This window comes from Cornus florida, unplaced genomic scaffold (assembly GCF_030987335.1).
Source record: "Cornus florida cultivar Cherokee Brave unplaced genomic scaffold, ASM3098733v1 CherokeeBrave_3.0.0_Hap2_Chr05, whole genome shotgun sequence".
NCBI lineage: Eukaryota > Viridiplantae > Streptophyta > Magnoliopsida > Cornales > Cornaceae > Cornus > Cornus florida.
The window spans coordinates 116,019,927-116,030,969 of NW_026775575.1; the positions used below are offsets into that span (position 1 = coordinate 116,019,927).

The following is an 11,043-nucleotide window of genomic DNA, read 5'->3' on the forward strand; positions in this document are numbered from 1 at the left end:
TTTACTCACTTGAAATTTGATATAATGATAACATGAATTTAAATGACTTTAAAATACCCAATTTGTAGACATTACATCAAAGAGTATGCCATTATCGTGATTTTGGACCATAGGACATGGATTGTGTGATTAGTATAATTTATGTGCGCATGCGAAATGCAATTTGGGCATATCATGGTATATTGATTATTTTGTAGACTTGTTTGGTGATTTTGGGAGATACGGGTTATTACTTTGAGAATGCGAGGGTTCAGCGCTCGCGGGTGAAACATGAGTTTCCCCACTTTATATTGGTCAATCAGTTAGTTTCTGACGGACTAGTAATCCGAAAACGACTATTTTTATTTAGGCGCATAGCATGACTATGTGACCGGGAGTGTGGGTGTGTTCCGAGTTATCCCGTTAATTGATTTCGACTTTTATTTTTAAGTTGGCATTTATGTGTTATTGCAACTTGTGAATTTATGTACATTACATTATATTATTTATGTTTGTCTTGATAAATGAATTAATATTATTTATGCTAGGCTAGGATGATCCTATTTAGGTTCCCCTTGAGACTAGATGTTAGGGAGCATATTCCATGTATTGTATGACCATGCAATGTTTGTAGAATTTTGAGAAACCTAGTTTATATTCATGAGACATTCCTACGGAACAATTCGTTGCTTACCCCGTTGTTTCTTATATTTTTCAGGAAAGGGCATTGCCCAAGAGGAGGTTCCTTATCCCTAGCTTGATTAGGATCTTGACAACATTTTTGAGCTACTTGTGATAATTGTGACATCCATTGTGTAGCTTACTTTTGGACTTGTATTTTGACACATGGTGTATTTTGGATATTATATTTGTTGTAAAGCATAAAACGGAAGTGAAGAGGGAAATGAAATACGAAGAACACAAGGCCTACATCCACGGTACAAAGAGCCCAAAGGGTTACATCACTTCATAATATATTCTCTCTTAATCTTTGTATACGATGATCACCTCTATTTATAGGTGAAATAATAGAAGTGATAAATATGGAAAATACATTAATGGAAGATTCCCAAAATCAATATCATAAATCACTCAAATCAATATTCTATTATATTCTAAAATCTCTCCTATGATATTTTCATATCAAATATTCTGTCAAGGAGTAATTTAAGGGTTCCTATAATACTATTTTCCAAATATAACATCTTTTAACACTCCCCCTCAAGCTGAAGAGTGTACGGAAATAGACAATAAAACTGTTAGAGACACGGTGAATGCGAAGAACAATGCTACCGAATACACAGCCCAAATAAGTCCACATAGCACCAAACACATGGCGAAGGTGACGAACAATGCTACCGAACACACCGGTAGCCCAAATAAGTCAATAAAAATTGCCGGAGACACGGCAAAGGCGAAAACATTACCGCCGAACAAACTGACAGCCCAAACAAGGCACAAATAGCACCAAGAAACCCATAACAACATTTCAGATGCTAAGGGAATACCCCAAAATAGGGGTCTGAACCTAAGAAGAAAATTAGGCTCTGATACCATGTTGTAAAGCATAAAACGGAAGTGAAGAGAGAAATGAAACACGAAGAACACAAGGCCTACATCCACGGTACAAAGAGCCCAAAGGGCTACATCACTTCATAATATATTCTCTTTTAATCTTTGTATACAATGATCACCTCTATTTATAGATGAAATAATAGAAGTGATAAATATAGAAAATACATTAATGGAAGATCCCCAAAATCAATATCATAAATCACTCCAATCAATATTCTATCATATTCTAAAATCTCTCCTATGATATTTTCATATCAAATATTCTGTCAAGGAGTAATTTAAGGATTCCTATAATACTATTTTTCAAATATAACATCTTCTAACAATATTTGATGACTGGTTTGTAATATTCTTTTGGAGGAAGGAAATGAAGTAGGAATTCACCCATCTATCTTTTGGAGTTCTTATGGAATTTCCTCTCATATCTTTACTCATGTAATCCCTTAACATTATTTCTCACCTTATGGATTGTAATGAGGCCATGGTGGCCATAACTTATATAGTGGGATTGAACAATTATTGTTTAAATTGTGTACATGTGGGTTCATTTGGATAATCTAATATAAATGGTTAATTAATCATGCTATTATTTATTTTATGAAACTATTATTATTATTATTATTATTATTTATGTGATGAATGACACCGATTTTCTCCAAATAATTATTTATTGACTCAAATGAATATAATTAATTAATTATTATTTAATTATCTATTTTTATTGTTTTTTTTTTCTTCGTGACCCGAGTCGTGAAATTCGGGGCGTGACATTGAGCTTAAGATTTGGACGTGTTTGTTCAAGCAGTTGTCAATATCACCATCCAAAACACAAAAAGTTCTCAGAGTGAGATTTTTTTAGTTTCATTCAAAAGTACCTAATTGAGCAAAACAAATACAGATGGAGTACGAGCCAGAACATTTCACAGAACTCCAAAACCATATGTACATAACTCTACCTTCTAGACCTCTACACAGTTTGAATGATGAAGAACTCGACTCCTGAACCACAGTGGAAAAACTAGACTTACTTTACACTTACACTGACCACAGCAACACACCCACATATATATTTTTCTAAGTAGCACACCCACCGCATATATATCTATATATATTGGTAAGTAATACCACGACAGTGCTATTTGACAGAAGTGGACCAAAAATCTAAAGCTATTCTTGGAGATCTCCGATATGCCCTCTTCATGCGGTGTTTGCTTAATCAGCATTCCTTAGCATCTCTGGAAAATCAGCAAGTTGTGGCAGGATCTGAATTGCAGCCTGTGTTGGAAGAAATATAAATCATCAGAACATGAACATTGTGATCGAACGAGTTGAATTATATTCACTTCATGTGAAAAGAAAATGCGTATGCAAATACTCACCCTCTCATCAAAAATCAAGTGCATTTCTCTGACTTCAGCAGCAACAGCATAAATATCACATGTAGACTTGTAGTCAGCAACAACCTCGGGCAAGAACCCTCTCGATGCATTTGAATTGAAATTCTTACCACTGCATCAAAGAGATGCAGTGAAAACCCACAAAATATGAAAAATGTAACGACCCTAATTGATGCCAAAATTTTAAAAAAAAAATTTGCATGACCTCCGCTAAAAATCGTCCTACAACAACCTGTTTAAAAGCATTTTTAACATGTCCCAACACAATAAACATCTAATACATTCCATGGTGGTACAACCACATACTATATCATCCAAGTATTATAATCACTGTCCCAAAATACAAGATTAAGATCAAATGTCTATGCTTTACAAGCCCATAGATATAATTATAATATTCAAAATCCATAAGTCATCGTACAAAATACATTATACTAAGTCGTACAAAAATAGTGAGACCCAAGTACAAAAATAACAAAATAAGCTCCTAATCCATACTAAGTCTGTGGTAAAATGTCATCCGCCACTTCTTTCCCGTTTCCTGAAAAAAATGTTAAATAAAAGGGGTGAACAAAATTACTCAATAGGTGGTGCCTAAGACACACCTCTTGAGACCCCGTGAATCCACACAATGAATAGGAATAAGAAAACGGGGATCATACCGTGCCGGGAGTAAAAGTATAACTACGATACCACATCATTAATCCAACACCACAAATAAATATGCCATGCACTGAAATGCCGTGCCATGCAATGTCACTCCCCATTTTCCCTAAACCATTTCCATTATCATTTCCAAACCGTTAGTGAACCTGTCCCATGGCAACTCTATGGCGGCACGAGAGGAGGATTGACCACTGTCCCTGACCCATGGCAACTCCAAGGCGTCATTTGGAGCTCAGGTAACTCAACCACATTAGGGCGGTCTCCTTAGTCCCCTCTAGGCCTCACTAACGCCGCGGTCCCTAGGCAACTCCTAGGCGGCCGGGTTTTTCACAAAAACCCTTTTCAAAATTCTTTCCCAAAATCAATTTCCTTTCTTTCAAATCAATTTTTCCCATCCTATCCTAATAAATGCATATATGTCTTATGCATTTCAATGACGTACCAATAAAGAAATTTTTATTTCTTACAAGTCAAATATGTACATTATACATGTCTCATAGAAGATTCATAAAATATATATATCATGCTTCTAAATTACCAAATTCAACACTTAATACACAATAGGCATGGAATTTATCATTTAGGCATGTTTTATAGAAATCTCTAAAATTTAACATCATACTTTTAAGTTATAATTTCAGCACATAAATTACAATAGGCATGAAATAAAGTAATTGAAACATATTTTCTCATACTACATGAACACACACATATAATCACATCTTTCATGAGTACAACAATTAGAATCATTTTAAAGAAATCAACACAAATATAGCATTTTAAACATCAAACAAGAAGAATAATTCATAAAGGTGCAAGAATGTATGACTTAGGAACCCATACCTCAATTATATGCAAAACTCCCAAATTCCACCTCAAACCCTCAAAATGGGTCAAGATTTTCGGAATCCCTAGGTTGCTCAAATCTGAAATTGCTGGTAAACATGTGTAGAGCTCGCCGTGCTCTTCGTTTGGCCGCAATCGGCACTTAAAAAGGCTAAGTAATGAGGGAGAAATCAAGAGTGGAAGTTTGAAATAAAAAAAAGAAAAAGAAAAAGAGAAGGAGGCCTCTGGAACGAGAGAGAGAGAGAGAGAATGAAATCAAGAGTGGTTTCATGACCATTGAAGTGCTTTGGGTCCCACCCATTTTTTTGAATTTTTTTTTCTTTTTCTTTTGCCTTTAAATTCACACCACACACACACACAATTACATATATATATATATATATACATAACACAGACGTTACAAAAAATACAACAATCCTTCCAGAGAACATGAGTCCCAACTGGGGATCAAAAGATAGTGTGAATCTGTAACATGTCTGAATCGAGAAGATTATTTCGGAGGACAAAAGCAGGGTTCTACAGACAATGACAAATACTTAACCTAGCTATAGCCTATAGCCCACTGAGGCATTGATATGGAAAGATGTTATCCTAATGCCATTAGATGTACAAGAATTATGGACAAGTGACAGTGGGCAGCAAAACATGGCAAATCGTCTGCATTCCAAAACCGAGAGGCAATACTAGTACCATGGACACATTCCATCAGTCACATTCTCAGGAGATTTACTCCCACAAGCAAACCTTACTTCGTTAAGCAACGATTCCTGGGGTTGAATGCCAGCCGCCTTCATTTGATATAGAAACTTAATGGCCTCAATACAAAAACCATGGTGTATGTAACTGGTAAGCATTGCATTCCAACAGGCAGCATTTCTCTTTTCTTCATTCATCTCAAATGCCTTTCTTGCATCTTCAACTAACCCGCATTTTCCATACATGTCAACCACCCCGCACTGCACATAATCGTCTGATTCAAGTCCCAGCTTTATTGCACTGGCATGGACTTGCTGGCCACACAGTCCATCATCCTCCATCCTGCAACATGCCCTGAGAACACTAGAAAATGTAAAGCTATTCTTCTTTATTCTCAATTTTCCCATCTCCTTAAAATCATCAAGCACTTCATCAAAACGCCCTTCTCTACAGTTGTTAACAATTTTTGCTGTCCAAATCACTGTGTTGCGACGATGCATATGATCAAAGACGAAGTCAGCACCTTCTACGCATCCACATTTACCATATAAATTGATTAAGGAGCTACTTAGAAACATATTTGTCGAATTGCCAACCTTAAGTAGCCAACCATGGATTTGCTTCCCAAGTTCTAAATTCATCGTGTGGAAACATGCCTTGAGAATGCATACAATAATCCAAGAAATTGGGAATTCAATCATGTCATCATTGTTATGGTATCGTCGGCGGTTTTGCATTTCTACAAACAAATTTATAGCTTCCTCATAGTCATCATTCTCCGCATAACCAGCAATCACGGTCGCCCACGAGTTAGAGTCCTTCATGGGCATTTTATCGAACAATTGGTGGGCATTCTCAATTAGACCACACGATACATACATCAGCAACAGGCGGTTAAGCAATGGCAAACCGGGACGGATGCCACTGCTGTCGATGTGGGCATGAAGCTCAACGGCACTGGCAATGTCCCGAGTATCACAACACTCTTTGATGAGAGAAGCGTATATATCTATCGGTGTGGGAAGGCCAAGGGCATCCATCAAGCGCAAAACGTCCGATATGGTGCTTGTGGTGGTGGTGGTGGTCTCCCTCCAACTACTATGCTTTGATGGTTTGATTAGTTGTTGAAGTTTTTGAAGATGGTATTTGGGTTCTCTTCGTTTGGGACGTTGTTGCAGTGCCAGCTGAATTTGAAGTGAAGGTCTTGATAAAGGATGGTTATTGACACTGACAGTGCTATATATTTTTTTACCATTGTTGTGTGAATGTATATTATTATTGTTATTATACATGTTCAAAGAATTATGGTTATTATTATAAAAAGCTGATTTTGGGGAGGTGTAAGTGATTTCCATTTTATGTGTGGATTTGTAGCTCACTATATTTTATTGATGAAACCACAAGATTGTGGAGACAGAAGGGTTCTTCATTAATGGTACTTGGAGAGGTGGTTTGCTGTAATATGCCAAGCTAGATGTTTTCACCTCTATAATACTACTACTTAAGCCATATAGCAGTTTTTCTTTTTAGTTTTAAAATTCGTTTCATTGTCACTTCTAACATGAAATTTGACTTCGTAAAACTGTCTTTTTGTAGCTTTAAAACTAAACTAAAATTCTGTTGTTTAGCTTCTTTACTACAGCTTTTGAAAACACAAAAAAAAAAAAACTGTTTTTGTGTTTTTTGGTGTTTGATTGTCCTAAAATATTTAAAAAAAATAAAAAAATATTAAAGCCAAATACACCCACAGCCCACCCTATGAACAGGGACGGACATGTGATTTTTTTTTTTTTTTTTTTTTTACTATTATGTCTCATTATTTTTGTCACCCTTTCCTTGAGTTTCTGGGTCCGTCCCTGGGATGGACTCAATCTCAACCTAAACCTAAATCTTTGTAAAAAATACCGTAAAATAAAAATAAAAAAAGAAAATATTTTACTTAAAAAATATATATATTTTCCTAAGATTTCACATCGACAATAACGGAGCCTAAATTAAAGAAATTTTTTGAGGCTATAAGATAACAAACAACTTTAAGAGTTTAATACAAAATAATTTTTGGTAAAATGTTTTCCAACAATTTTAACAAAAATTGTTTTACGCGTCGGCGTCGCGTCTTCTACCCCTTCGTTATTCCTCATACAGGTTGTATTTTTTTTTTTTGACAATTTTTCGAACATCCGAAAAGGCTAGAAAAAAATATTTTACATGAAAAATGATTTACGGAAAAATTATTTTTCAACAAAAATGTTTTACGTCGGAGCATTTTAGGCAACCAAACAAACCAAATCAAAACCAGCTAAAGCATAATTAGAGGAAAAATACACGCTCCTCCACGGATCACAAAGCATTAAACCATAAACTGATTATGGAAATCAACAGGCTTGAGACTAAAACATGACAAATTAGCAACAACAAATTATATTAACTGTCTTTCATTTCGCAAAAATACATGCTCCAAACATGGCTTTTCTAATCTCTCCCTTTGTGGTTTCTATGTTTTTTTTTTTTTGGGGCCATATTTTTAACCCAATAGTTGCTCCATAGACTAAGATATAGGCAATTCTAGAATACATGTCAAGAAGGAAACAAAAAATTTTGTATGAAGTCTTAATTTTTCCACTTTAACCTTTTTTCTTCAACGCATCACTGATTAGCCAGCAAAAGAGACATGGGATCAAAATACGCCAGAGGCAGACCAGAACCCATTTTAGGTTGGTTGTTTCACAACAGCACCTGCATAAAGGGAAATTACGATTCCCGATTGGCTTAACCTGCAAAAACATTATAACGAAGGGCAGCAGACAATTTTTGTCTGATTGTTCTGTTAAAAACCTGATCATGCAAATATAGGAGCTGCTTGGTGTTTTCTCCTTCCAAAATCCATTGCTCCCCATCACCAAAGAGGCCCTCAAATCAATGTCAAGTCATTCAGGCTGATAAATCAGTTCTCATTCCTTTCCATTGTCAATATGGCATGCTGTGGGATTTCCATTCTCTTCAGATGCATTATTATCTGATTCATCTCCAGAATTGCAAGCAGATGAACACAATTCCACACATTTCATTCTGCCCGCAGTCAGATCTTGGGATGATGAGTAATGGATTGATTGCAAGAAGTTGAAGTAAGCATACTTAATATCAAACTGCATATCGTACCCTGCCAGACAAAAACGAGTTTATACAACAGAAGAGAAAAGCCAAAACACGGGGGAAAAAAGAAGAGAAAAGGCTTTGAATATTATTACAATAATTTATTGCAATAGTGCGTCCCCTGCTGTCTGGACTCTGTCTAACATGATGGAACCACATACTCGGTCTGCATAAACTCCAGCATATCAGCACCGTCATGATAAACAAAAAACTTGTAAAAGGTCTGTTGAGTATAAAGTGCAACACCATGCAGTAGGTTTAAATATGTAAATATAACAAGGTAAACTTATAGGCATTTAGAAAACCAACTCGCCTTTCTCTCACAAGTAAATTTTTTTCTAAAATTTCAAGGTTTAACATTTGCATGTTGCAGAAGGTTTCTTAATGTCTGAGGCATCATGTCTTCATGTTTGGGGAGACATGAATCAGTTACACAGAGCACATCTTCCGATATGATTGACCATATGCAAAACAAGATTAAAACCTGCAGGCTTGGGCTTGTTCAAGAAGAACCCACTAATGCCCAATTACTCCTTTGCGAGGGACTTGAAATGAGTTACCATTTGTAGGTGACTCCTAAATGTAACCCTCAAAAGGTTACATCAAATGTTTAGTCCAGATAGAAGAGAGGATCTTTGACAAGCAATTGGCACTTTAAACTTGCAATTCAAGCACAGCATTTCACATTATGAAGATAAAAGTTGACAAGCATGTAGCAACTAACATCACCTTTTGACATGCATATTTTAAAATCAGATTGCTTTACAGAAGCAAATTTGATATAAATATAATCGAGTTCCTACTGTTTACCTTTTAAGATGCCATGTAAAAACAAAAACAAAAACAAAAAAAAAAAAAAAACACATCGAGATGAAGATGTAATTTTGACACTTGATTAATCATGAAACTAATAGGTGCTACTGGACAAGAAGCAAATTCTATCGACTTGCAACAATAAGAATCCAAAGGTAGCAAAAGACATGAGACCTTGACAACATTGCTGAGCCCACTTTTAAATAGTTTAAGCTTAGCAGTCCACTCCTCCAATATCAGATCAAAGTCCATAAAAAGTTGAAAATTGACACAAGTTTAACATATTTATCCCAAAAGAAACATAAATCAATTTCAACCTAAAAGTCCATTCTTTTATCAATATCTTTCACACATCTTATGTTCAAAACTGCTTCCTACATATTCCATAGGTCTATATATTACGATATCACTTTCTATAGAGCCTACTTGAAATATAAATAAATTTTTATGCATTCAGAATATCTTTCAAATATATAAATAAAACAGATAGAGAAATGCACCATAAGTGAAAAGCTTACAAGTAAAGAATCTCCCCAGCCTTAACCGTACACTCGAAAGGCTTTGGTCCCTTGAAATACAATGGGAATTCAGACATTTCTCTATCTCTGGTCTCTGGTGAAGGGTAAGGATTCACACTGCACCAAGGCACGTATCTTACAGGATCTTCAAGTTCCAACGTAAACTCTCCAGTATCCTACAAATCATAACCAAATACACCACCGAAACGTGTACATAAATTAAACAGTGCATGTGTGTGAAAAGAATGTGTGCGTGCTTGTGTGCCTTTATGTGTATACACATGAATTAGGTAAAGGAATGTCTATATCGATAACCAAATACACCACCAAAATGCCTACATAAATGCACATTAACATAAACACATATATACACTTGTGTAGGGTGTATAAATGAAGAACAAAGCAGCAAACTTTAATACACATATGTTTGGATGGGTTTGTGTCTCTATATTCTATATAGACGAAGAGTAAGGTAATGCTAGTACAAGAGACATGTGATATATGTGTGCGTATAAAAAGAAAGGTAATAGACCTACCTGGGAGTAGCAGTAATGAGCTGCAGGGTACTCACGAATGTACATGCGATGAACATCCGTGGGAGGAAGAAGAAGAAAATTTTTCTCGCCGGTCACAACGGCGTAGAGATTCTCGTAATGGTCCTTGTGGAATGAGGTCTCCGAGTGATGGTTTCCAATCCAGAGGTTCACGGCCTCAGGAAGACAACCCAGGGCTTCGGTGGCCCACGGAATGTGCGAATCGCAATCTCCGGCAAGCGATGAGTACTCCGATCGAAAACAATCGTTCTGTTGCTGTGCATAGGCGACGAATTTGGAGTCTGGATTGGAATTGTAGATAGCGCGGAGAGCGAGAGGGAAGGGCATGGGTTGGACGTGAGCGGAGGCGAAGCAGAGGGAGGAGGAGGGGTGAAGGGCGAGGGAGTCGGCGGCGCCGGTGGGGGAGAGGTGGAGGGAGACGGTGGCGGAGGAGAGGGAGCGGAGGAGGTAGGAGTCAGAGGACCAGGCGGTGATGGCGGGCCAGTGTAGGGTGGCGGCGGAGATGATGCAGGGCTTGTTTGGGGAGACGAAGTTTCGGAGGAATTGGAGTGGCGTTGGAGGTGTGTCCAAACGCTCCACTTGAGTGGAGTTCCCCAAGCTCAATTCTCTCACTTCTTCCCAGAGATTTTCCATATCTCCCCCCCTCGTAATGAGAGTGAAAACCTGTTTCGTTTGCGTTTCAAATTCTCACAACTTTGATCCATAAACGACCATGTAGCTTCAAATACATCAACACTACTGGTTTAAGATATGAATTTCGAAGTAAAAAAATAAAATAAACTAAAATTAGAATTATTTATTTAAAAATCTATGTACGTATTTTTTTTGGTGCTTCAAATACATAAA

At 36.7% G+C, this 11,043-nt stretch overlaps 2 protein-coding genes across 3 annotated transcripts; both read right to left on the reverse strand.

Moving 5' to 3' along the window:
• Window positions 1-2,399: 2,399 nt before the first annotated feature.
• On the reverse strand, window positions 2,400-6,661 carry LOC132308854 (pentatricopeptide repeat-containing protein At1g31790). Of its 2 annotated transcripts, XM_059807114.1 has the most exons (4): window positions 4,461-6,661; window positions 3,450-3,492; window positions 2,934-3,063; window positions 2,400-2,829 (listed from the first exon to the last, which is right to left on the reverse strand). In XM_059807114.1, the coding sequence occupies exon 1, from the start codon at window positions 6,512-6,514 to the stop codon at window positions 5,147-5,149; it is 1,368 nt and encodes a 455-aa protein (XP_059663097.1). In that variant the 5' UTR covers window positions 6,515-6,661; the 3' UTR covers window positions 2,400-2,829; window positions 2,934-3,063; window positions 3,450-3,492; window positions 4,461-5,146. The 2 variants fall into 2 exon arrangements, with proteins under 2 accessions (XP_059663097.1, XP_059663096.1); XM_059807113.1 differs by lacking the exon at window positions 3,450-3,492.
• An 896-nt stretch (window positions 6,662-7,557) lies between these two features.
• LOC132308855 (lysine-specific demethylase JMJ32) lies at window positions 7,558-10,921 on the reverse strand. The gene is made up of 4 exons (XM_059807115.1): window positions 10,180-10,921; window positions 9,644-9,819; window positions 8,408-8,478; window positions 7,558-8,319 (listed from the first exon to the last, which is right to left on the reverse strand). Exons 1-4 carry the CDS (start codon window positions 10,828-10,830, stop codon window positions 8,111-8,113), a joined length of 1,107 nt encoding a protein of 368 aa, XP_059663098.1. The 5' UTR covers window positions 10,831-10,921; the 3' UTR covers window positions 7,558-8,110.
• Between the last annotated feature and the right edge of the window lie 122 nt (window positions 10,922-11,043).